At 40.7% G+C, this 27710-nt stretch overlaps 1 protein-coding gene across 45 annotated transcripts in view; it reads left to right on the top strand.

The window, feature by feature from the left end:
- LOC101408564 (ral guanine nucleotide dissociation stimulator-like) overlaps positions 1 to 27710 on the top strand; it is a 196883-nt gene that overhangs the window by 33656 nt on the left and 135517 nt on the right. For 43 of the 45 annotated variants that reach the window (XM_087419649.1, XM_087419642.1, XM_087419645.1 and 40 more), the window contains one exon: positions 11732 to 11851. The exons of 1 other annotated variant lie outside the window; for it this stretch is intronic. In XM_087419649.1, coding sequence (XP_087275775.1) covers positions 11732 to 11851 — 120 coding nt within the window. Of the gene's footprint in view, positions 1 to 9802; positions 11484 to 11731; positions 11852 to 27710 lie in introns of those variants that run through there. One more of the 45 variants, XM_087419677.1, reaches the window with a different exon arrangement.

Below are 27710 nucleotides of genomic sequence, written 5' to 3'. Positions count from 1 at the left end.
CAGAGAAAGCATTCAATGTTCCCATGCACAAATGGTTATCAGTGGCGTACTAGCACTGAGCCCCACCCTCTGGCTATCGTCCCAGCCCAGTAGTTGTGTACGTGCATTGTTTACCCTGCTTATCCTCCCAGCCCAGCTCAGATGGCCAGTCTGCCCCAGGCTGTGGCGCTTGAAGGGCCTTGAATTTTTTACACATTGCAACTATTTCCATGGGAGAAGGGCCAGTTCCCAGCATGCAGAAAGCAGCTTTTATATTTCTTTTTGTGCTGGTGGCTGTAGGTCAATGGAGTGGCCAAACATGGCTGTACTAATGTCAAGAGTGCTCCGCTGCCTGGCGACGGGCAGAGAGCAAGAGGACAGATGTGTTCGTGGAAAGGGCTCCCTGTGCCTCTGCTCCTGTATTGCTGGAGCGTGAGGTGGGCAGTGGTTGGGAGTGGAGGGGCGATGCAGAAGGTGTTAGGTGAACGGCAGGGGGAGGAGGGAGAGGGAGAGAGGACACTGTGGCTTGGTCTTCATGGCTCACATGGAGCTCCCCACTGGGATCTCCGATCACCAACTGTTGACTCTCTTTGATGTTTTCATCAAAATGTCGGCTCTCTTGATGGTTCCCAAGGCTATTATGAATTTGTTCATCAATGAAGGAATCTTTGGGTCATTTTTAAGGGATTCTATGTCAAAGGGGCTCTACATGTGTTTATTCAGTCCATCATCTGTACCCAATCCCTTTGTTTTTGGACAGATTCCATACAACAGAGCAGCCGGGCCAGTGGCCTGCAGGTTCCAGGGTTCGGGGGGTTTGCCCTCCAGAAAGCCGATGCTGATTGGCATTCTCACAGGACGTGGTGCTCTGTCCCTGAGCCCGCTCTAATTCTGGGTGTCATGACATTGTAAATCCTGGGGCAGTTCTGTCAGGGCCCATGGTTGGCATTTCTGTGATTAGTGAGGGCAAACATTTTTCTGTGATCATTATCTGTCACTTCCCTGACTGTGCTGTCACCTGCCTTGCTCACTGAGCTCTGAACCTTCCTGGTAGAACCAGGACTTTCACTCTCTATCCAGTGTGATTGCATGTTCCCTCAGTGTACTTGCTTCAAAAATATCTGTTTTCTTCACATTCTTTGATTCCTTGTACATATAATCTAGATTTAATCTGGAGCTTTAAAAATGTTTTATTGTGGAAAACATTGAACATACACAAATTAAACAGAAAAGTGTGATAGCCCCCCATGTCTCTATTACCCAGCTTCAACATTTATTAATATTCTGATATTCCTGTTTTGTCCATATTTCTACCCACTCCCTACCTTCCATTGATTATTTTTTAATTAATAGATTGTTTTTTAGGAAAGTTTTAGATGGACAGAGAAATTCAGCAGAGAGTGCAGAGCATTTCTCCCTCCTCCCCCACAGTTTCCCCTACGGTTAACATCTTGCGTGACCACCTGTGTTAGTGCAGTCCATTCCTTACAAGTGAGGAGCTGATGCTCATAGAGCGTTCATAACCAAGTCCGTAGTTTACGTTAAGGTTCATTGTCTTGCTGTCATGTACTTGGATTTTGACAAATGCATAATCTCATGTATCCACCATGACAGTATCCTATGGAAGAGTTGGATTGCCCTAAAATCCCTGTGCTTTACCTCGTCGTCCCTTGCCCCCCAACTCCTGGCAACACTGATCTTTATACTGTTTCTATAGTTTTGCCTTTTCTGGAATGTCGTGTAATTGGAATATATGAAAACTCTGGAACAGTGTATATAGCCTTTTCCGGTTGGCTTCTTTCACTTAGCAGTATGTATTTAAGTGTCCACTATGTTTTTTTGTGACTTGATAGCTCATTTCTTTTTTTTTCCTTTTTGTATATTGAGTCAAAATATACATAACAAAAAGTGTTTCATCTTAACCATTTGTAAGTGTATACTTCAGTGGCGTTAAATACATTTCCACAGTTGTACAGTCATCACCACTATTCATCCACATAACTCTTGTAAATCTGAAACTCTATACCTATTAAACAATAACCCTCCCTTCTCCCCTCCCCCAGCCCTTGGCAGCCACCATTCTACTTACTCTCTCTATGATTTGACTACTCTCAGTTCATACAGTATTTCTCTTTTTGTGACTGGCTTATTTCAGTTAGCATAATGTCTCCAAGGTTAATCCATGTATAACATATTGGAGAATTTGCTTCCTTTTTAAGACTGAATAATATTCCATTGTATGGATATACTATATTTTGTGTATCCACTCATGTGTCAATAAACACTTGGGTTGCTTCCACGTTTTAGCTGTTGTAAATAATACTGCTATGAACATGGGTGTACAAATATCTCTTCAAGGCTCTGCTTTCAAATCTTTTGGGTGTATATGCAGAAGTGGAATTGCTGGATCACATGATAATTCTATGTTCAATTGTTTGGAGGAACATCCACACTGTTTTCCATAGCAGCTGCACCATTTTACGTTCCTATCAACAGTGTACAAGTGTTCCCATTTCGCCGCATCTTGGCCAACACTTGCTGTTTTGTCTTTTCCATAGCACTCAACTTAGTGGGTGTGAGGTGGTGTCTCATTGTGGTTTTGATGTGCATTTCCCTAATGATTAGTGGTGTTGAGCATCTTTTCATGTGCTTATGTGCCATTTCTAAGTCTTCTTTCGCAAAGGAGTCTTCAAATCCATGCCCATTTTTGAATTGGCTTGTTTTTTAGTTGTTTAATTTAGGACTTCTCTGTATATTCTGGATACCAGTCTCTTGTCAGAAATATGATTTGCGAATATTTTGTCCCACTCTGTGGGTGCCTCTTGATGTACCAACTTATAAAATTTTCATGGAGTCCAATTTTTCCATTGTTTTTCTTTTGTTACCTGTGCCTTTGGTGTCATATCCAAGAAATCATTGCCAAGTCTGGTGTCATGAAGATTTAATCTCATGTTTTCTTCTAAGAATTTTCTTGTTTGAGGTCTTACATTTATGTCCTTGATCCATTTTGAGTTAATTTTTGTATATAGTGTTGGATGGGGTCCAGCTTCAAGATTTTGCATGGGGATATCCAGTTTTCCCAGCACCATTTGTTGAAAAGAAACCTTTCTCCATTCCATGGTCTTGGCACCCTTGTCAAAAATCACTTGACCTGGGCCGGCCCTGTGGCTTAGCGGTTAAATGCGCGCGCTCCGCTGCCGGCGGCCCGGGTTCGGATCCTGGGCACGCACCGGCGCACCGCTTCTCCGGCCATGCTGGGGCCGCGTCCCACATGCAGCGACTGGAAGGATGTGCAGCTGTGGCATACAGCTGTCTGCTGGGGCTTTGGGGGAAAAATAAATAAATAAAAATTAAAAAAAAAATCACTTGACCATATATATGAGGGTTTGTTTCTGGGCTTGCTATTCTATGCCATTGGTCTCTATGTTTGTCTTTATGACAATACCATACTATTGATTACTGTAGCTTTGTAGTAAGTTTTGAAATCAGGAAGTGTGAGTCCTCCAGTTTTGTTCTTCTTTTGTAAGATTGTTGTTGGCTGTTCTGAGTCCCTTGAGATTCCATGTGAATTTTAGGACGGGTTTATCTATTTCTGCAAAAAATATCATTAGGATTTGGATAAGGAATACATTGAATCTGTAGATTGCTTTGGGCAATACTGACACTTTAACAAGTCTTCCAATCCATGAACATGGGATGTGTGTCCATTTATGAATGTCTTCTTTAATTTCTTTCTGAAATGTTTTGTAGTTTTTATGGTGTAAGCCTTTCACCTCCTTGGTTAAGTTAATTCCTAAGCATGTTATTCTTTCTGATACTATTATAAATGAATTGTTTTTGTAATTTCCTTTCCAGAGAGCTCATGGTTCGTGTCTAGAAATGCTGCTGATTTTTGTGTGTTGACTTTGTATCCTGCTACTTTTCTGAATTCATTTGTTAGATCAAACGGCTTTTTTGTGGAGTCTTTTGGATTTTCTACATACGACATGATATCATCTTCAAACAGAGACCATTTTACTTATTTCTTTCCAATTTAGATGCCTTTTATTTATTTATTTATTTTTATTGCCTCATGGTTCTGGCTTGAACTTTCAATACTGTGTTGAATAGAAGTGGTGAAAGTGAGCATCCTTGCCTTGTTCCTGATCTTAGAGGAAAAGCTTTCAGTCTTCCATCATTCAGTAATATGTTTGCTGTGTGTTTTTCATATATGGCTTATGTTATGTTGAGGCACTTTCCTTCTATTCCTAGTTTGTTGAGTGTTTTATCATGAAAGGGCGTTGAATTTTGTCAAATGGTTTTTCTGCATCAATTGAGTTGGTCATTTTTTTCCCCTTCATTTTCTGGATGTGGCTTATTACATTGATCGATTTTTGTATATTGAACTCCCCTTGTATACCAGGAATAAATTTCACTTGGTGGTAGTGTATAATTCTTTTAATATGCTATTGAATTCATTTTTAATTTGCTAGTATTTTGTTGAGGATTTTTGCATCTATGTTCATCAGGGATAATGGTCAGTAATTTTATTTTCTTTTAGTGTCCTTGTCTAGTGTTGGTATCAGGGTAATGCTGGCCTCGTAAAGTGAGCTTGGAAGTGTTCCCTCTTTTTCAATATTTGACAGAGTGTAAGAAGTCTTGTTTTTAATACTTCTTTAAATGTTTGGTAGAATTCACCAGTGCAGTCATCTGGTCCTGGGTTTTACTTTGTTGAGAGATTTTTTTTTTTAGATTTCTTTAAATATTAGTTACATATAACATGTGTAAGTTTTAGGTGTTCAAGATGGTGATTTGTGAAAGGATTACCACAATACCGTGAGTTAACACCTCCGTTCCCTCACATAATTAACTTGTTTTTTCTAGTGATCACTTTCAAGATCTACTCTCTTAACAAATTTCAAGTCTATAATATAGTATTGTTAATTATGGTCACCATGCTGTACATTAGATCCCCAAAACTTGTTCATTTTACAGATAGAAATTTGTGCAATTTGACTCACATCTCCCCATTTCCCCTAACCCCGGGACCCTGGGAAACCCATTCTTGTCTCTATTCCTTTGAGTTGGGCTTTTTTCGATTTCACATATGAGTGAGAATATATAGTATTTGTCTTTCTCCGTCTGACTTATATCACTTAGCGCAATGCCTCAAGGTCCATCCATGGTATCTCAAAATGCAGGATTTCATTCTCCTGCATGGCTGAGTAATATTCCATTATATATTACATGTATACATATATCTCACATTTTCTTTATCTATTTATCCATTGATGGACACCTGGATTGTGTCCATGTTCTCTGTTTGTGAATAATGTTGAAATGAACATGGGGGTGCAGATATCTCTTCAGAATAGTGACTTCATTTCCTTTGGATATACAAGCAGATGTGGAATTGCTCATTTATATATATTTCTATTTTTATTTTTTTGAGAAAATTCCATATTTTTTCCATAGTGACTGTAGCAATTTACATTCATACCATCAGTGCACAGGGTTCTCTCTTCTATACAGCCTCGCCAACACTTGATGTCTGTTGTCTCTTTCAGAATAACCATTCTAACAGGTGTGAGGTGATATCTCATTGTAGTTTTGATTTCATTTCCCTGATGATGAGTGATTACGAGCATCTTTTCATGTACCTGTTGACCATTTTTATGTCTTCTTTGGAAAAGTATCTATTCAGGTCCTTTGACCATTTTCATATTGTTTTGTTGGTTTCTTTGCTGTTGAGTTGTAAGAGTTTTTTATATACTGTGGATATTAACCCCTTTAGTTTGCCGATTGTTTCATTTGCTATGCAGAATCTTTTTAGATTGATGTCATCCACTTGTTAAGTTTTGCATTTGTTGCTTGCACTTTTGATATTATATCCAAAAAACTCGTTGTCAAGACCAGTTTCATGGGGCTTTTTTCTCTATATTTTCTTCTAGTTGTTTTATATTTGGTGTCTTACATTTAAGTCTTTAATTCAATTTGGGATCATTTTTAGAGTGGTGTAAAATAGGGGTCCAATTTCAGTTTTCTGCATGTGGTTATCCAGTTTTCCCAACAGCATTTGTTGTAGAAACTATCCATTCCCCATGGAGTCTTCTTAGCTGACTTGTCAACTGTTAGCAAACTGTATGTGTGAGGTTTTATTTCTGGGTCCTTGATTCTGTTCTATTGGTTTAGGTGTCTCATTTTATACCTGTATCATACTGTTTTTATTACTATAGATTTGTAATAAAGTTTGAAATCAGAAATTGTGATGCCTTCAGCTTTTTCTTTCTCGGGGTTCCTTTGGTTATTGGAGGTCTTTTGTGGATCCACATAAGTATTAGGATTATTTGTTCTATTTCTCTGAAAAATGCCATGGGAATTTTAATAGGAATTGCATTGAATCTTGAGATGGCATTGAGTAGCATGAACATTTTAACAATACTAATTCTTCTGATCCATGAGCATAAGATATCTTTTCATTTCTTTGTGTCTTTGATTTCTGTCATCTGTGTCTTATAGTTGTTAGTTTCTAGATCTTTCACCTTCTTGGTTAAATTTATTCATGAGTATTTTACTGTTTTTGATGGTATTGTAAATAGGATTTTTTTCTTTATATCATTTTTTTTATAATTTTTATTTATTTATTTTTTCCCCCAAAGCCCCAGTAGATAGTTGTATGTCATAGTTCCACGTCCTTCTAGTTGCTGTGTGTGGGACTCGGCCTCAGCATGGCCGGAGAAGTGGTGCGTCAGTGCGCGCCCGGGATCCGAACCCCTGCCGCCAGCAGCGGAGCTCGCACATTTAACCGCTAAGCCACGGGGCCGGCCCTTTATATCATTTTTAAATAGTTCATTGTTAGTGTAGAGAAAGGCAAGAGATATCTATATGTTGATTTTGTCTCCTGCAGCTTGAGTGAATTTGTTTATTAGTCCTAACAGTTTGGGGAGGAGTCTTTAAGTATTTCACTACATAAAATCATATCTGCAAACAGAGACCACTTTGTTTCTTCATTTCCAATTTAGATGCTTTATATTTCCTTCTCTGGCCAAATGTCTCTGGTTAAGACTTGCAGCAGTATGTTGAAGAGTGGTGTTGAGACTGGGCTCCCTTGTCTTGTTCTTTGTCTTAGCAAGAAAGCTTTCAACCTTTCACTGTTCAATATGATGTTAGCTGTGGGTTTGTCATGTAAACCTTTTATTATGTTCAGGTATGTTCCTTCTGTAACCCTTTCTTGAGAGTTTTTATCATGAAGGGGCGTTGAATTTGTCAAACTGCTTTTTCTGCATTGAGAGATTATTTTAGGATTTTTATCTTTCATTCTATCAATGTGGTGTATCACATTCATTGATTTGCATCATGTTGAACTTGATCATGTTGTTTGATCCTTTTTTTGAGTTTAGATAGTTTTGTTACAATGTGTCTTGGAGAAGAATGTTTTAGTTTGAAATTTTAGGGTGACTGATCGGCTTCAGGACCTTGGATGTCTACATCTCTCCCCAGATTTGGGAAGGTGTCAGCTGCTACTTTTTTAAGTCAACTTTCTTTTCCTTTCTCCCTGTCTTCTCCTCTGGTACTTTAATAATGCTTATCTATTTCTTTTCAAGGTATCCCATAATTCACACTGCCTTTCCCCAATCCTATCTGTTCCTTTTTTTCTTTTTGCTCCTTTGACTCGACGATTTCAGATGACACATCTTCTAGTGCACTAATTATTTCTTGTACATGGTTGAATCTGATTTAGAAGGTCTCTATTGAATTCTTCAGTTCAGTCATTGTGTTCTTCAACTCTAGGATTTCTGTTTGTTTTTCCTTAATGATTTCTGTTTCTATGTTGAACTTCTCACTTGTTCATGCACTATTTCCTTATTTCATTTAGTAGTCTATCTTTGTTTCCTTAGAGTTTTATGAATTTCTCAAAGAGCATTGTTCTGAAGTCTTTGTCACATAGTTCCTATATCTCCATTTCTTGGTCGGTCATTGGAGTTTTATTCTTTTCTTTGGTGGTGTCGTGGATCTTTGATTATTCATGATCCTTGTGACCTTCCATTGGTGTCTGCAAATTTGAGGAAGTAGGCATTTCTTCCACTTATTACAGACTGGCTTTAGTAAACCAAAGCTTTCACATTCAGCCCATCTAGGGGTCCTGGGTAGGCCATCTGGTGGTGTCCAGGGGCAGGCTTGCTGCTGGAGTCCTTGAGCAGCCTGGTACTGGGGTGAGTGGAAAGCTTGGGTCCACGGTATTGTGTCTGGCCCTGGGCACAGCTGGGACCCTGAGTTCACGAGTAACCCCACTGGACCCTGGTTTGGCAGGTCCTCATTGAGAGCCTGTGACCACAGGAGTCATCCAGGGCCATGAGAGTTGGCCAGAGCTGAGATGATCTGAGAGTCTTGGCTCACGGGAGCCTGCCAGAAGCCTGTGCCATGAGAGACAGTTTGTGCTGTGGTAGGCCAGAAGTCTGGATTCCTGGTAGCCCGGGGCCACAGGAGCTACCTGAGATTGCAGGAGCTAGCAGGCGCTGGGTTAAGATGGAAGACTGGGTTCATGGGAACCTGCCGGTGCCTGGTGCCATGGGAGCTGCCTGGGGCCGCCTGAGTCAGCAAGCACCTGGGTGGGCTGGGGGCTTGGTTTTGTAGAAGCCTGTCAGAAGCTTGGTTCCATGAGAGCTGTCTATGGCTGCTGGAACTGCCAGGTGGTGTGGTAAGCCATGGGCCTGAGTTTCTAGTAGCCCCCGGGAAGCCTGGAGCCATGGAATCTACCTGCGGTAGATCTCTTAGAACTCAATTATAAAAAACAAAGAAGTTTGAAATGAAACTTCATTCAAAGAAATTTGAAATGAAACCATTTTCATTGGTTACCCAATGAAAATGGGTAACTAGCTGCAATGGACATGTCTCCAGGAGAAACACAGATGGCCAATAAGCACTAGATAGATGCTCAGTATCATAAATCATTAGGAAAATGCAAATTCAAAGCATAGTGTGATACTATTTCACACTCAAAATGAAGGCTATACTCAACATAATGGAAAGTAACAAGTGTTAGTAAAGATATGGAGAATGGGAAACCCACATACATTACTGGTGGGAAAGTAATTTGATGCATCCACTGCAGAAAACAGTTTGCCATTTTTAAAAATCTTAAACCTGGAATTACCATGGACCAGGAGAGTCACAATATTGGTATGTCCAAAAGACCATTGGAAACATATGTTCAAAGAAAAACTTTTCCATGGATATTCAAAGCAACATTATTCACAATGGTCCAAAAGTGGAACAAACCCAAATTTCTATCCAGTTATGACTGCATAAACCAAATGTGCCCTATTCATAATATAGGACATTATGGAGCCATACAAAGGAATAAGCTACTGCTACATGCTCGGCCATGGATGAACCTTGAAACATGTGTGCTCACTGAAGTCACCCACAAAGGCCACAGATAGCATGCTGCCATTTGAATGAACTGTCCAGAATAGGCAAATCAATAGGGGGAGAAAACAGATGAGTTGTTTTCATGGGCTTGGGTTAGGAGAAAATAGTGTGAATGAGTATGGGTTTGTTTGGGGGTGTTGAAAATGTTCTGGAATTAGTTAGTGGTGATAACCACACTACATAATCATTGTACTAAATGGCACTGAACTGTATACTTTATTATTATTATTATTTTTTTAAAGATTTATTTATTTATTTTCACCCCAAAGCCCCAGTAGATAGTTGTATGTCATAGTTGCACAGCTTTCTAGTTGCCGTATGTGGGACGCGGCCTCAGCGTAGCCTGAGAAGCGGTGCGTCGGTGTGCGCCCGGGATCCGAACCCGGGCTGCCAGCATCAGAGAGCACGCACTTAACCGCTAAGCCACAGGGCCGGCCTCTTAACTGTATACTTTAAATGCTTACAACAGTGTATTCTGTGTTAAGTAGATTCTCCATAAAAATTTTGAATTTTTTAAATTAATCAGGGTATTGATTAATTTTAATTTAGTTAATTTAAAGTTGGTTGGGATAGTTAATAAGGGTAATTAATAGAGTTATTAGGGATAGGGCACATTGTAGCCAAGAGAGTAAATATCCGATGATGGCTATAGTAACAGATCCTATAATTGTACAAGCAACAGTCTAAAATCCAGTCTGTTTCCATTGTCACCAACTTGGAAAGACCAGCCATGAAAATAGGTCAGTGATCTTGGGGGCCTTGGGTATCTTTTAAAAGATTTAGGTAACATTACGCAATATTTTAACCTCTTGGGCCATCTGGTGGAGGTAGGTTTGAACTTGTGTGTTGATGTACATTCAGCAAGTGGTTCTAAGAAAGCCAAAAACCCCACTTCATTGGTTGGTATAGACAGTCTAGGGCCAGGCCATTCTCTAAAACCATTTAGGCAAGAGACTCATGAGACTGTTCCACAAGGGCTAGGATAGGGTCTTATGGAGTTGTTGTCGATGTTGGGTTAAGGTTTTCGATACTTCTTGGTTGCCTCAGTTACCTGATTTTGTGTGGGTAGGGCCACCGCACCTGTGTCCAGTCCAGTCAGTCAGTCCTAGTAGAACTGAACACCCAGTCCTATAGGACTGACAGTGTCTCTATGGGTTGGTGGTAGCCAGTCAGGGCAGGAACCTCAGGGGACCTGCAACCTGAGGGAAGCAGGCTGAGATAGAGACAATGATGTATTGTAGAATATAGCTTGGAGAAATCTGCTCAGAGGGCTGGGGAAGAGAGAACCTCACTGGGTGAGAGCCTTGTGATATCAGCCTACAGTAAAACCCAAAAGTGGATGTTCCTGGTGTGAAATATTCATTATGGCCTTTGGAAGTAAAACCAGTAATTTGCACCCATTCACTAGTTACCTATGCTATATGATTTCAAGGGGTATGGTTAAAGTGTTTGTCGGCCAAGAGCTGTTTGGGCCTGAGCACAAAATCGCCAAGGTGGCCTCGAAGGCTACCCCAAAATGACTCCTCAAGGAGCAGTTGGGGCAGAAAGTGGGTGGAGCATCTTGAAGGAAGCCTGGGGCAAAGATGTTGTTGTGCGATTGAGTTGGGTACAACTGAGTGTCTCCGCAGGGTAAGCCCTTCAGCTGGGGTACAGTAGGTGATTGGAGGCCAAGTGACAGACCCTGCGACTCCTGATTCCCAGTGCACGGGCAGGCCTCTCAGCCCATTGGACATAAATGGTGGTGGTGTTTGTGAAGCATCTTGATGGCAGTGTGGAAAGTATAGGCGACGTGTGGTGGGAGACGTCATGATAGTGTCGGGAGGAGCTGTGTGTGAGATTACGGTGTTGAAGGGGAAGGACTGGAGGCAGGTGCAGTGGGTGTGTGACCAACAATGGTCAGTGAAGGGACAGCCGGGGTGTAACTGGGGAAAGCAGGGACCAGCAGAAGTCATGTGTTTAAACAAGACACCAGGCCCAAATGGAGCCGCTTAGGCTATGCCTCACATAAGCAAGTCGAGACTTAATTAGACTTTTGGCCCTCCCAGGAACAGAATCTTAAACCAGCCAATCAGGAATCACCTCATGCGCAGCAGGTAGCTCATCTTCCTGATAGAGCCCTGCCATCCTCTAAAGGAAAGTAACCTTGCAGTAACCAACCCGCTTTTTTATCTAGTGTAACTTCCTTGTTCTTGCTCCCTTCTGCCTATAAAATCCTTCATTTTGTAGAACTCCTTGGAAGTCCTTTCTCTCTGCTAGACTGGATGCTGCCTGATTCATGAACTGTTGAATAAAGCCAATAAGATGTTTAAAATTTACTGAATTTTATTTTGTTTTGTACCAGTTTGGTGGCAGCAGTGGGATCCAAAGGAGACGCCTGATGGCTTCGAGGATGAGAAACAGTCATTGGTACCTGCAAAACCTTTGAGTTCTCCATCTTTTTCACTGTTTCTGAGGGCTGTGGGTAAGTTTCTCTTGGATCTGAGATCCACTCTGTTTGCCTTGAGCTCCTGATCTAAGTGGCTTTCCAGTCCAGGGTCAGTGGGTCAGTCTAGACTGACAGGATGCTCTAAGAGAGCATCAGTCTTAGCACTTGGTTAGTCAGCAGTGCCAGGCAAAGGCTTAGTGGTTCAGCTTGAGCTGCCAGATGGTTCTGCCAGGAACCCGAGTCCCTGGCCCTTAGTTAGCCCACAGTCCCCGTTTGTTGGGGTCTGCTGGTTGAGTCTGCAGTCTCCATGTGTTAGGGTCTGCTGCTTCAGTCCGTGGTTCTTGCTAATGGAGAGGAGTGGAAGAAATGTGTGCTCCATGCACATCCAATCTTTGAAAACTTCCTGCGTGCATTTTACATGCATTTTGCCCTCTGTTGACTGTCGATGGGTTCTAAGGAAATGGTGAAGGCACAGTGAGGAGGAACTGTGGGTTTCTGCACGACTACCTCTAGGAGTGCCTCCCCCTCAACCTGAACAGCCATCCGGCACTATTAGAAATGAAAGACATCCGATCACCGTGGATTGGAACACTCCTTATTGTGACGGTGTCAACATTACCCAAAGAGATCAACAAATGCAGTGCAGTCCTTATCAAAATCCCAAGGGCGTTTTGTGCTGAAATAGAAAAAAACCCATCCTAAGATTCTTATGGAATCTCAAATAAGCCCAGATACCAAAAATAATCTTGAAAGGAGATACTAAGTTGGAGGACTGATTCTTCCTGATTGAAAACTTACTATAAATCTACAGTATCAAAACAGCATTGTCATGGCATAAAGACAGCCATATTGAGCAATGGAAACAGAATTGAGAGCCCAGAAATTAACCCTCACCCATGTGATCAAATGATGTTTGACAAGGGTGCCAAGATTATTAAATGGGGAAAAGTCTTTCAACAAGTTGTGCTGGAAATAGTGGATATCTACATGCAAAGGAATCAACTTGGACATTTACCTAACACTGTATACATAACTTGATTCCCAGTGAATCAAATACCTAAGTGTAAGAGCTAATACTATAATACCCTTAGAAGAAAACATACGGTAAAACTTGACAAGATAGGATTTGGTAATGATTTCATGGTTCTGACACCCAAGAGCAGCCAATAAAATAGGAAAATACATATGCTGGGCTTCATGGATATTAAAAAGTTTTGTGCCTCAAAAGCCATTATCAACAGAGTAAAAGCACAACCCATAGGATGGGCGACCATATTTGCAAACCATGTATCTGACAAAGGCTTAATATCCAGAATACATAGAGAACTCCTAAATTCAACAACAAAAAACAAACAAATCAAATCAAAATTGAACAAAGTATATGAGTAGACATTTGCTCAAAGAAGATATGCAAATAACCAATAAGCATATGAAAAGATGCTCATCATCAGTAATCATTAGGGACATGCAAATCAGAAACACAGTGAGAGACCACTTCACATTCATTAGGATGGCATCTATCAAAAAGGAAAAAAAAGAAGAAAAAGAATAGAACCACTGTTGGCCAAGATGTGGAGAAGTTGGAACCCTTGTGTACTGTGGTGGGAATATATAGTTGCTGTAGAAATCAGTATAACAATTCCTAAAAAAAATTAAAAATATAATTATATAGGACCCAGCAATTCCTCTTCTGGGTGTATACCCCACCAAGGAGTTGAAAGCATTGTTCTCAAAGACATATTTCAACACCCATGTTCATGGAATCATTATTCATAATAGCTAAAACATGGAAGCCACCCAAGTATTGTAATCAAGGAAGGGCTCACAGCCCAATGCACCCATTAGCCAAACAGGATACCCGCTCTTGTAGAAGGGGAAAAAGCTTTATTACGAGGTTGGCCAGCAAAGAGACGAAGGTTAAATCTTTCTCCCCAATGGGCTGTTGAAAAGGGCTTGAAAAGGGCAAAGGAGCGGGTGCAGTAAGTTTGGGAGCAGTCCTAGGCATTTTGTGCAAGCACAGATTTTCATGTTCTGTCACACATCCCACGTTCAAAAGACGGTGTCCTTAACATGATTGGCAGGGGAGTTCTTGGTCCCCCAGTTCATCCTCCAGTCACTTATGCAGTTGCAGTTTGAGTCTTGCAAGCCGTCTTGTTGTCTCATTGGCTCAAAGTAGTTGAAACTTGCTTAAGGAAGAGAAATGGAGTTTCTGAAAAGCAACTCTCGGCCCAAGATTAGATCCTTAGTAAATATCATATGGGATATGGTTTAAGAAAGTAGTCTCCAGGGTACTGTTGAGAAAAATCTGGCTGGGGCCCCATTTTATTTTGGGCTTGGTTGTGGGCTTTGCTATGGTATCTGTCCAGGGATGTATGGATGAGCAAACTGTGCTATATACATACAATGGCATATTATTCATCCTTGAAAAAGGAAGGAAAGTCTAATATATGGCACACCATGGATGAACCTTCAAGATATTACTCTAAATGAAATAAGCTAGTCACAAAAATACAACCTTGTGTGATTTCCCTTCTAGAGCTTCCTGAAATCACCAGATTCAGAGAGACAGAAAGTAGAATGGTGTTTGCCAGTGGGTGGGAGGGGGAGGAATGGGGGATTATTCATGAATGGGTATAGAGTTTCAGTTTTGTAAGATGAGAAGTGTTCTGAAGATGGATTGCACAGCAATATTAATGTCTTCAATACACATTAAAACATACTTAATGTATCTATGGGGCCTGATGACTTGTCCTGGCCGAGCACACGCTTGTGCTGTTGCACATCTTACCCCTCACTGTACAGCTGGGAAACTGGCCCAGAAAGAGGCAGGTACTGTCCCAGACCACAGGAGGTCGTCAGAGTCCTGAAGACTAGAGAGAGCTCCAGCTTCCTTGGCCAAGGCTCCACCCCTTCCCTCAGGTTTCCTTTGGCAATGAGTGGCGTTAAGATCCTAGAGGATTGCTGCCCACCCCTTTCCATATGGGGTCATTTTCCTCTCCTCATCATCACACCTGCACAGGCACACTCCCTCACACTTGACTTCTCATATGGAGAACACTGAGGTGCAGTCAAGAAAGAGCTGACACCGGGGAAGTGACAAGAGGCAGGAGGGAGAGAGGTTGGAGGCAGCTCTCCCACGGGGCAGTAGCATCCGTTCTCCTAGATTCGTGCACAGGGGCCCAGAGATGGGAAGAGGAATCCCTAAGGTTCCTAGGTGTCTACCTGTTCCAGATCCATCCCTGGCCCAGCCTGGGGATCACAGGACTGGGGTCCTGCAGTCCACCTCTGTGGGCACCCAGAACTGTGATGAGCCCATCCTCCCTTTGTGTAGGCATTGGGAACAGGAGAGAAGATCTCAGTGAGGGTCCTCCTGTATAAAGTGGAGTGCATCCAGCGGGTGACTCCAAGTGTTCCATGCACTCACAACATGTCTGTTGGACTAGGTTCTCTGTTGATGACCTACTGTGCTCTGAAACCCTGAGAAAATGATTTCCAGCCTCTGGAGATCCTTTAGAACTGAGGAGGCTAGGGGGCTTGGGTGGATGAGAACTGAGGATAAGGAAGAAGATGCCAGAGCACTGGACACCAAGTCCAGAGTCCAGGGGGAAGACTAATCCTTGTTGGACCCTTGCGGTCCTCATCTGGAAGTAGGGGGAATCATTGTCATGGCTGCAGTTAGGATGCCTTAGGAGTGAAGAGGACACCTGGTGGGGAACAGCAAGAGAGGGGCACGGTAGTCTCCCGAGATTCCTCCCACTCCCTCGAAGCTGACAGGTCCTGCTGCTTTACCCCTGGGACCCTGGAGAGCCTCTGCCTTGAGGACACCTGAAGAAAGATTCCTTTCTTTTTGGAGTTCCGGCCTGGGCAGCAGTGCTAGTTCTGGCCACGAGGGGGCGGGCAGCCTCTTGTGTCAGTGGTGGCCAGTGAGTTTTTGCTTTTATTTTTTTTCAGTGGTATTGAGATATACTTGATATACAGCACTAAGTTAACATTGCTGTGTGGTATATTTGAAACTTGCTAAGAGAGTAGATCCTAAAACGTCTCATCATCAGGAAACAATCTTTTTTTTCTGTTTGGTGATTGATGTTAACTAAACTTATTTTGGTAACCATTACATAATATATATATATCAAGTCATTCTGCTGTCATCCTGGAATTTACTTGGTGTCCACTGAACTTTTCTTGAGCTCCTGGAGCAGCGAAGAGTCAACCAGAGGTCTTTCTGGCTGTCCCCCTGCCTCAGAAACAACTTGTACCTCCTATTACTAGTGTTCATCTCCACAATGAAAGTTGGTCAAAAGCAGGGGGCGGGGTGCAAGATCTACCCATGTACTCATTCAGCAGCTGTGTCCTGAGCACTCACCCTGTGCCAGGTGCCCTGGTGGGCTGAAGTGCAGGATGAAAATGACCAAGTGGTCCCTGCCTGCCAGGAGCTCACAGTCTAGAGGGGAAATGGACAAAAGCAAAGACATGAGAAAGAAAAGAGCAAGTGCTGTAGAGAAACACATCAGGGGGCTGTGAGGGAGGGTTGGGCGTCACTGGGTAGGAGGGTCTGAAAGACCTCTCTAGGGTGACATTTTCTGGGACCAGAATGACAAGAGGGAGTCAGCCCTGCACAAGTCTGGGAGCAGTGTGTCAGGGAGATGGCACCACTGGTCCTGAGTCTCACAGGCAGAAGTGAGTTTGGCCACAGGAGGTTAGAAAGGTGGCCAATGCAACTGGAGGGAGGCTGGGAGAAGAGAACAGGAGCTAGGGTGGAAGGTAGAGCCAGGGCCTGGTAGGCTGTGTCAGTTACCTTTCCCTCTCTGACTTCATTGCCCCTAACCTTGAATTTCAAAAAAAGTGCAATATACCATTTAAATTGCAAACTCCAGAAAATGGATTATTTTGTTATTTCTTCTATTTCCAAGAATTGGTATTCAAATATTACTTGTTGCTAAATTGACTTCATTTTAGACAACACTTGATACACACACACAAATTGGTTTTTAATCTGTGCATTTGATTACGGTGAAACTTCTAAGGAATAAACTTTTTACTCTGGGCAAGGGTTCATTTGTAAGACTGTAAAACTATTAATTTACTCCAAGAATTTAATAGTTTAGTAAAAGTGTTGCTGGAAGGGACTTTAGTTTAATTCATATTTAAGGAACTAAAGTACAATGAAATCAAGTTTTCAAAAATGGCTCAGTTTACTTTACAACTCCTCGCAACACATTGTTAGGATCTCAGGAACTGTGTAAAAATTTCGCAGCTCAGCTCCGGTGGCTCAGGAAACAGAGGTAATCGACCTCTGTATTTGTGTCCCACTGTAAACCCACCCTCAGCCTTCTAAGACTGCATTAACTGAAGTCTGTCTGGATATTTCATCTTTGAACCTTCCTTTTCATATTGACACTTCCATAGTAACCACTGCCTGGTTTAGCTTTTTTTGTTCCTGGGATGCTGTATCTTGACCTCTTTGGATCCCATTCGCTGAAGCTTTCTTTCCAGGTTTGTGCAACCCTGAACTCAGCCCCAACCATGAAATCCCAGGACCAAGAGCCCAGGCCTGTCAAGAAGAGAGGTTTAGACATCAGTGACTCAGTCAATAATTATAGTTAATGAGCAACAAAGTTGAACCTAGGACCCATCTCAACTTTTGTTTCACTTGGTGCAATTGAGTAGATCTGTGTGTCGGTATATTTGCCTTAATCTGCAGAGTTTCCTCACTATTCTCTTCTTTAAATATTAACAAATTTCATCTGATGAACAGCACACCTTAGGGGCTAAATGTGAACTGGCATATCCCGTTGGACTTTGTGACAATTGGTCCTGTCGACTCTCTTAGCTCATCCACTAATACTCTCCTCCAGCCAGGCTATTCAAACACACTGGCTCCTATTTTCCTCAAAAACTATTAGTGTGATTCCACGTCAGGGACTTTGCACTTACTGCGTCTCTGCTTGGAATTCTGTTCCTCGATGTCCAGATGGCTCTCTCCACTGCCTCCTTCAGAGTTGCATGCGCTTACACAGCACCTTATTGGTGAGGCATAATCTCATTATTCCACAAGGTAGCCACTTCTTTCTCTCCTGACACTTCCAATCTTCCTTCCCTGCTACATTTTTTTCTCCATAAACTTTTCACCATCTGACAGAGTATGTATTTTAACTGTTTGTTGATTATATTTCTTCATCACCAGAAACATATGTTCCATGAGGTCAGGGTTTTTATCTGCTTTCTTATTACTGCATACCCACTGCTGAGAACATGGGAATTGCTCAATGAATATTTGGTGAAAGGGCAGAATAAAGGAAGGGGTAAAACAGCAAGTGAAAGTCAGCATAGCTTCATAACCCCTGACATCAGCACCGTAAACTGCCTGCCATATTACACTGATGAACAGCCAGGCTGTTCCCTTTCACACCTGTCACATACTGTCTTGTTAAATCTCTGAAATATCATAAATTATTTCATTAATTGACCTTGCCAAATGGAAGAAGAACAGAAGTAAAGATGAAGTGTGAAAAATAGCTTGTTTATTTTTTTAGGTATCTTCATTCCTTTTGTCTCTTTGCATTTCTTTCTTCCTTCTTGTTTCTCCTTCTCCTTTTCAACTGTGGGCCCTCTCCTCCTTTTACTCCTTTCCCTGTTATTTGGCTAAATGCCTCTGGGGCACCAGACCACAGTGAAGGGCAGAGACTATTGAGGGTCAGTGAGGCACACAATGATACAGTTGATCTACCTTTAAGAGAGTCTAAGGAGGAAGAGGCCTTGTGCTGAAAAGGGATAGGGTATTCTGCAAATCGGCTGTCTCCAATAAGCATTTGATTTAAACTAAACAAGATATTGTGTATTATATTGCTATCAGTTGCTTAGGAACACCTGCTGAGGAGGAAGCATTGTAATGAATTATTAAAAAACTGAGAGTGTTCTTCAATTAGCTTTTCTTTCTTTTTTTTGTTAGGATTACTATTTTCCTTTCTGAAAAGTATTTAAGAGTAAACTAGAAAAAGTGAATAAGATTCAGTGTGTAAAGAAAAATTTTAAACCTTTTAACATTGGGCAGATTGCCTGTCAATTTGCACATTGAACATGACGTTTATCATGGAATCAGAAATGATATTTTGGGATATCATTTGTTGATCCTCCTGCCTCCAATGAGGCACACACTAATTGATCCCTGATCATTTTCCAGCTCGAATCCCACACTGCATAAACCTCGTGGTGCATAAATCCACATGGCATGTATCCAGAATCCCTTGAAATGAATCAAAGAGGAATATATAATGAGTTGTTAGTCATGTCCTTAACTTTAAATTAGAACTTCTAGCCTGAAATTACAAGGGTGAGCAGGGAGTAAATACCCACAAACCGTTGTGGAAGACTTTAGATGCAAGTTCAGACCAGAGTCAGGAGCAGCTGCTGGTGACAGGCAAGAAGGAGTCTGTATTCAGCATCTATTCTTGACTAGAGGTTGGGGAAATATAAATGCTAAACAAATAATTCTCTATCTCTTTCTTTAAAACTTCCTTTAAAATGTTATATAACATTTCACCTGAATCCATTACTCTGCCTCAGATTTCATGAACTCCCTGAAATTCTATGTAAAATTTCGTGTGAACGTATGCATGTAAATTTTTCTGGAGTGTGGGTTTATAGTAATCTTAGACAATGTTTTTTGCCGTCTGTGACCCCCCAAAAGATAAAGAACCACTCCTCTAAAACCTTTTGGCAATTTGAAAAACAATGTGAGAGAAGTGTCCAGCTTTCTGTTCGCTGTGGTATTTTTATTTGACAGGAGTCCAAAGGGCTGCCTGAGTGAAGGTTCTCTGGTTACAAGAAACAGAAGCCCAGTGACCCCGCTGAAGCGGTCAATGATGCCTATTAATCAGAGCTCTGATTGGCAAACAACAGAAAGCGAATCCAGTTGTTTTAAACAGAAACTTAATTTATTGGTTGAATATCATGGAGTTCCTAGAACTGACTGGAAGATTAAGGAGCCAGGTTTAAAAATATGGGCAGCAACTGGGGCAGGCCATCAGAGGAAAGTCAAAATCCAGACACGGGAAGAGGAACTGGTTTCCAGTGCAGAGCCCTGCACGGTGTGGCGGTGCTTCCAGAACACTGGGCACCACCACCTCTGCAGACATGTGGAAGAAATGAAAATGGTCCCAATTGTTAATCACTTAGTTCTTTGCAAAATCAACCTTTATATTATTTTGTTCATTGATGTAAATGGAAATGTTGCTCATCAATATTCTGCACAATATCTTCTCAAGATACTTGAAAATTGGTTGATAGTTAAGGCTGTGCTTCGAACATGAGACTAATATTTTTTCATGCAATTTGAATTTCCAGATAATGCAGACAATAAATATTTATGCTTTTAAGGGGACAACAATAGTAGTCCAAACCATGCCATTTCCAAACTATCTATATTTCACATAAATAAATTTTTATTCCCCAAATTAGAGAAAAAAATCCATTATATAAATAAATGAAACACTAGTCATCATTTATATTCAACTCTGAGACCATTCTCTACTTAGAGCTAAGAGAGACAAACAAATCAAACTCAAATCACATTATGGAAAACAAAGTTCAGTTAAAGATTTAAGTAAGAAAAAGGAATGTAACAAGACAAAAAGGAAAATTCAGATAAAAAATGTACCTATTAAAATACGATAACAACTCTATAACTAGATAAGCCAGTTGAGTATAATATTGAACATGATCATCTTAATATCTCACATAATATCATCCTGGTTCATTACATTGATGATCTTATAGTAATTGGGCCTGGTTGGTAGCAAGTTTCAAGTAATGTAGATCCTTGTTACTCAAAGAGTGACCCATGGACCAGCAGCATCAACACTGCTTGGAAATTTTTAGGAATGCAGAATCTCAGGCCCCACCCCAAACTTACTGAATTAGATTTTGCATTTTATCAAAATTCTCAGTTGATTCACATGTACATTTAAATATGAGAAGCATTGCTCTAGTTCTCAGTTACTGGTTTTTTTTAGGATGGTGGACTTTGCTAGGAAAGACTAAGGATTAAGAAAAATCACCTGGAAGTATTTTAAAAATCCCCACACCAGCCAGATTCTTGGAGTGGGATAGGCATAGGTGGTCCAGTATGAATGCTCTTTAAAAAACTACCCAAATACATGCCTTAACCCACCCTTTATGGTTTGAGAATGTCTCACTTAGAAATATTCACCCCTTAATAATCATTTCTAGGTCTCTGCTCTATCATGCTAGTTAAGAGCACAAGTCAACTACTGGATATTACTAGTCGTATGACTCTGATCAATTTATTTAGTTACTCTTTCACTCATTTGCTTCATCTGTCAAGTGGGGATAATAATAGTACCTATCTAATAACATTTTGAGAGGATTAAATGAATGAGTTGTGGTAAAATATGCATCAGTGAGAAAGCCTATGACGACGCTAGTGGTGGCAGTGGGGGTGATAATCCTCCCTAGCTCAGAAGATTCCTAGCTGTATCTTGATTTGGAATGCCAAGTAATTAGATAATTTAGAATATGAATTCTAGATTTCAATTACAAAAATACAATTGTTTTAACAATGTGATTTATCTCAAATCATCATATCATGCACATCTCTCCATTTGTTAAAGAAATTGTGCTCAATCATATAAGGGTTTTTGCATAAAGATTATTTACAAAGAAGCTATTTATGAATTAAGATGATGGCTTGTTAATGGCCCCTGATTACCACTTCCCAAAGTTTCCGATGAAAATATTCATGACAATATGTAAAGAAAGGCAGATTACAACCACATGTAAACTAGGGCTTTTGGTCATTGTTCCGTCAGAAGGTATGAGAATTTCCCATTACCAAGGTGGAGCTAGAGTCCAGTGACAAATACTGGGGCTGGTTAGAAAGAGGTAAGAGGTCTCCATCTACCTTAACAGTATGCTCCCCAGCTCAGAGACATGAGCCTTCACTAACCGTAGAAAGCTCTCCCCATGTCCTGCCCTCCCAAGGCTATTTATTTCCTTCCCTTAATTGTCCATTAGTATAGCATTTTCTCGGTTTTTGTGAAAACCACACTTCCCATCAGGGATAGAAGTGGACTAGCAGGGTGTCCTGAAATGCTGACATTTCAATCCTGGAGTCAGAAGGAACGGATAAAGAAGAACTTACGGGAGCTGTGCTCTTCTTCCTCTGCTCTCTGAGAATGTACAAGTTGCAGTATGCTTCAAATAACTCTGACTAACTTCTCTTATATATATTCATGTAACTAAGAAGTGGGAGCATACGTATTTGTATCTGTCCTTCAGAACTGCATAAAGTAAATGACAGACACTAAGAATTTGGCTGGGGCTGTGACAATCATGCTGTCCTTCCATGTGTGGCCTGAGCTGTGGCCTGAGCTGAGGGTTGAAATAGCAGTCAGGCGGACAGCGACTGGGGCAGAGGAGGGTTTACCATGCAGTTGGTTGGCAAACACCAGGCCCAATTCACTGTCAAGACAAGTGGCAGGGAAACAAATAATAACTAAAACAACCAAACGGCAAAATCAAAAACAACTTTTGGAACTGTAAAAACATCCTACAGCATAAATGGAAAGAATAGTTCAGAAGAAAAACATACTTTTAGTAAAAAATAAAATGGAAAATTTTAATCCAAAAAATATAATTAAATTTTAAAGAGATTTTTGTTCAAAAACAGCAAGAAAACATTGACTCTGTTGACATGAAAGATGAAAAAAATGATAATCCAACTGAAAGAGATGTAAAGGGACCTAGCTGATGGGTGTCACATAGAAAGAGGGGAGCTGGCTGACCCGCCAGGGACACTTGGGCCAGAGCCTCCAGAAGTGTTGACTTACTAGTACGTCATGCGAGAGAAATGGCCAGCAGGGAGTAGGCCCTCAATAAATATTAGTTAAAGCTGTTATAAAAGAGGGGGGATGGTGCAGAGATACACAGAAAGGGAAAACTCTAAGGAAACTAAACAGAAAAAATGTGATTAAATGGTGCACTTTTTGGAGTAGAAAGCAGAATTTACAATGAAAAAATTGGATCAATGATATGGAGAACAAATTAAGAGAAATTTCCCCCATTTTATAGACAAAAAGAATAGAGCTATGTCTTTTATATTGCTAACAGATACAAACCACACTCAAAATAATTCTATGCATTAAATAAAATAAGAGTGAACTGTATATAATTGAAACTTAGAAGTATATGTAGAAGTTAGATACACCTATTTATGGTTGGTGACTTCCAAAGTGCTTTCATAAGTTAAATTTGGAATTTCATAAGTTAAAATTATGTTCACATAGGAGCCGGCCAGGTGGCACAGCCATTAAGTGCACACGCTCTGCTTCAGCAGCCTGGGGCCACAGGTTTGGATCCTGGGCGCGCACCAACGCACCACTTGTCAGGCCATGCTGTGGTGGCATCTCATATAAAGTGGAGGAAGATGGGCACAGATATTAGCCCAGGGCCAGTCTTCCTCAGCAAAAAAGAGGAGGATTGGCATCGGATGTTAGCTCAGGGCTAATCTTCCTCACCAAAAAAAAAAAAAATTATGTTCACATACTCATATGTACTCTAAACATTTTGCACAATAAAAGTGTGACTTTTTTTAGAAAACATTTGTTTGTAAGATTTTTGTTACACATTTTCAAACGTGAAGTTCTAAATGTACCAGCAGCACTATGAGCCTGCAGTCTGTCTCACGTTAAAGGTCCCTGTGTCTGGGCGAGAGTTGTTGATTGAAGTGGAGATGCTCACTTGCCCGAAGAACAGACCAGCTTGTCTCCCAGATCAGACCTCCTATAGACCGTGATCATGGCAACTCTTTCTCTGAGATATTCTGGAAGAGTTTTGCTTTAAAAAATTCCATCCCTGCGTGATTGTGACACTCTTTGCACAATGTATACATACATTGAAGCATCATGTTGTACGTCTTAAATATATACAATTTTTATTTGTCAATTACATCTCAATAAAGCTGGCAAAAATTAAAAAGCAGGAAAAACATGCTGTTAAAAGTACTAAAATATAAAGCTTTTTACTTTCTTCTGCAGTCTCTCTCAACCTGTTATAGTGTCTTTTTTAATAAACTTTACGTTTTAGAACAACAACAAAAAATTCCATTCGTCAGTCTCTCTATTGAAAATATATCCAGTGAAGATTCTGATTTGGAGTTTAAAAATATGATCATCTTTCACACCTTCCCAGGTAACCATTGACATTTACTTTTGTCACAACGGGGACACTAAATAAAACAGCTTGAAGGATGTAGTAAAACCCATCACTATGTTGGGGAGAGGTGAAGGGAAGGGTGTTAGAGTTTCCCAGTAAAATATAGGATGCCCAGTAAATTGAAATTTCAGATAAACTAAATATTTTTAGTATAATTATGCCCCATGCAATATTTGGGAAATATAATAAAAAATTGGTTGTTTTCCTGAGATTCAACTGTAACCAGAATCTTGTATTTTTATTTGCTAAATCTAGTAAACCTAAGGCTTGCTACCCTACCGAAGTCAAGAAGTGTTATTTCTGGGGGCCAGATCCATGGCGTAGCGGTTAAGTGCGCGCACTCTGCTGCTGGCAGCCTGGGTTCGGATCCCAGGCACACACTGATGCACCGCTTGTCAGGCCATGCTGTGGCGGTGTTCCATATAACACGGAGGAAGATGGGCATGGATGTTAGCCCAGGGCCAGTCTTCCTCAGCAAAAAGAAGAGGATTGGCATGGATGTTAGCTCAGGGCTGATCTTCTTCACAAAAAAAAAAAAAAAAAAAGAAGTGTTATTTCTGCATTTATTCATTAACATGAGCACTTAAAAAGTATATAGCACTGTGTAAAATGGTAGAGGAAGGATCAAATGCTATAATGTTGTTTGTCAAACTGTGATTTCAAATCAAATCCAAATTTGTGTTCAATATATTACAAGAAATCTTCAATGTCTATTTGGTCCCATATTATACATGCCAAATATGACATACCATAAAGCAAAATTTTAAAAGATACTTTAAGGATATGCTATTCAGGTTATATATTCATAGGACACACTGATGCAGCTATACACGCCAGGATGTGAATGAACTGCTCCAACACAACAGGAAATAAAAAGGCTTCTGGAGAAATGGACTATATTTAGGAGAAACACCACTTATATTTCAAGTCAAACTGTTAATTGGTAACAATATTGGCTCTGCTAACAAACTAATAACTTATAGATTCATAAATATAGATTTGTTTGAAAAACAAAACATACTGTTGGTTTTATTTTTGAAATTCTATGTGAAACATATAATCTCTTACTCAAGATTTATAACAATTCAATGATATTCAGGTAAAAGGCCTCTGATCTATATAAAATAAAAGTTGATTTTATGTCAGTATTTGAAAGAAAAGTTGACAAATACCCCAGATAAACTAAGAATCAGTTTCTAGAATAGAGAAAAATATAAATCATATCCCCCTTTACTTTTAAAATATCACAGATATTATTAGCATTTTTAATAATAACGAACACAACCTCAAATAGTTTACACATACTTTGTAATCTGCGCTTCGCGGTCCTCGTTAACCTTTGAGACAGGAACTCCCACGGTTCTCCTTCCATGGATGAGGTGCTGAGGCTGAGTGAACTGAATAACATGTTCGCAATCAGTGATGAGCAGAAACCCAGTTTGTCCATAAAAAAAGAATTTAACCAATCACATTTTATAGTAAAGTTATCCTAATATCTACGAAGTCTAAAAAGATTTAATTCATCTTTAATATCAGTACCTCTCCAACCTCTCCTAACCCTGCCACAAAGTTCATCTTCCTAATCCCTCTTACTCTGTAAGTTTCTCTCTCTTTGTGTGTGTGTGTGTGTGTGTGTGTGTGTGTGTGTGTGTGTGTGTCTGTGGGGGTGGGGCACATGCATGACAGAGTGAAAGAAAAACAGAGAAAAACAAAGACAGAGAGCAAGGAAGAGAGAACAAGAGAGACAGAGAAGGGATTTACTGGCAAGTAAGACAGGAGGGGCTATCGTAACATCGTTCCTTTGATTTCTCAGTTCTGAAGTCCTCACTTTCATCCCTGAGAGCTAGGATAGGGCAGAGGAAATTAGAGTGATGGAAAGTGCCGGAAGGGGAGTGGTGAGCTGAAGATCAAATGCTAAGGAAGGGGATAGTGGATAGCAAGGAAGGAGGTGAGCAAAATAGGCACAGAGACAGGTCCCAGTGAGTGAAGACACACACTGGAGTGTGACACCATGCAGGGTCAGGGTTAACATGGTGAACGACACAGGCGAGGGGGGAGACCCACCTCGGTGAACTAACAGCTGTTCATAACGACGGTCTGCAGACTGCAGACTTTTAAAGATTAAGTGATCTTCAAAATGACATTCCATGTCATTTTTAAGGATGAGTGGTAAAGGGGAATATTTAATTCAGATCTCTCTCCTTCTCTCTCTCTTTCTCTTTCTTACTTCCATTCCTCTATTCTTAATGTGGAATGGAGTTTAAAATCCAGTCTCACACCAGTTCTTTCTAAAAGGTATAAACAACATGAAGACCTCAGTCTAAGAGGTGACCTGTGGGTAGACCTGCTCCTCATCTGGCTTTTCCTGCCATTTGGTGGTCGGAAGGAGTCATGAGTCTGCCTAGGGGCAGTGTCAGGTCAGGCAGGTCAGTGAATGTGGGAAGGTGTTCCAAATTCACTCAAGAAGATTTCATTGTGATTCCTTTTTTCATTTTTTTTTTGTGAGGAAGATCGGCCCTGAGCTAACATCTGCTACTTCTCCTCTTTTTTGCTGAGGAAGGCTGGCCCTGATCTAAAGTCTGTACCCATCTTCCTCCACTTTATATGGGACACCACCTCAGCAGGGGTCGATAAGCAGTGCGTAGGTCGGCCAGGGATCCAAACCCGTGAACCCCAGGTGGCCAAAGCCCAGCACGCGATCTTAACCACTACGCCATCAGGCCGACCCCTCATTGTAATTCCTTTTTATATTTTGTAGGCAAAGAGTTTTCATTGTTTTACACTCAAGGTTTGTTGAATATACTTTTTAAAACAAAGTTTCATGTTATAAGCATCTTATGACTTTTAGTATTAAATGGAATATAATTTAAATGAAATTTGGGCTTGACTTTTGTTTGCTTCTTTATTTTTGTATTCTGACTGTAAAACTGTATTTTAAAAGAGCTGAACATGAAGTAAACGCATCCTCATCTGCTAGCATATAAACTTGTGAAGCTGCACATTGGGGGTTGTAGTGGGGGGCTGTGAGGTCAGTGAGCTGAGCAGTATTTGAGCCAAAGTTCAGTAACTGGGGTCCAGAATGATTTTCTATGTGATGATGGCATTTGGAGGTCCTTGCCTTCTAAAGCATGTTGTGGAAAATGACTCTTTATTGTAGTCCCAACACCATGCTCACCTCCAATGCCAAGTGTTACTCAGTTTCCTCCATTTAGAAGGCTCTCTTTCTTTTCAATTTCTATCCATTCTACAAGGCTTGGTTTAAAAATGCCAGCTGTCTTTATTTCCTCTCATTCTCATCTCTCTCCTTTTACGTCTACACTTAGCTTGCCTTCAGTGTTTGTGTCATGTCTGTATTTTCTACTTGGTCACGTGTGTAAACCTAGTTCTCTCCACAAAATTCTTACATCAGTGATGTTGACAATATCCTTTTATTTCTTTCATATCAACTCTTTACTCAGTGTAGCTACTTAAATACTACTAGGACAACCTGCGCTAATTTGCAGCTAATTGTGCAGTAACTCGTGGTATGGATTTGGAAACTTTACAGCAATCTGACATTACCACAATATTTTTGTTACATTTTGCAAAAAGTAATGAGCCTTCATTACAGGTAGTTTGAGAAGCACCACTGACGACAAAAAAGATGATACTTTGTAAATGTTTA

This window comes from Ceratotherium simum, chromosome 30 (assembly GCF_057802395.1).
Source record: "Ceratotherium simum simum isolate JZ-2026a chromosome 30, ASM5780239v1, whole genome shotgun sequence".
Classification (NCBI taxonomy): Eukaryota; Metazoa; Chordata; class Mammalia; order Perissodactyla; family Rhinocerotidae; genus Ceratotherium; species Ceratotherium simum.
This window is presented reverse-complemented; position numbering and strand designations above follow the sequence as displayed.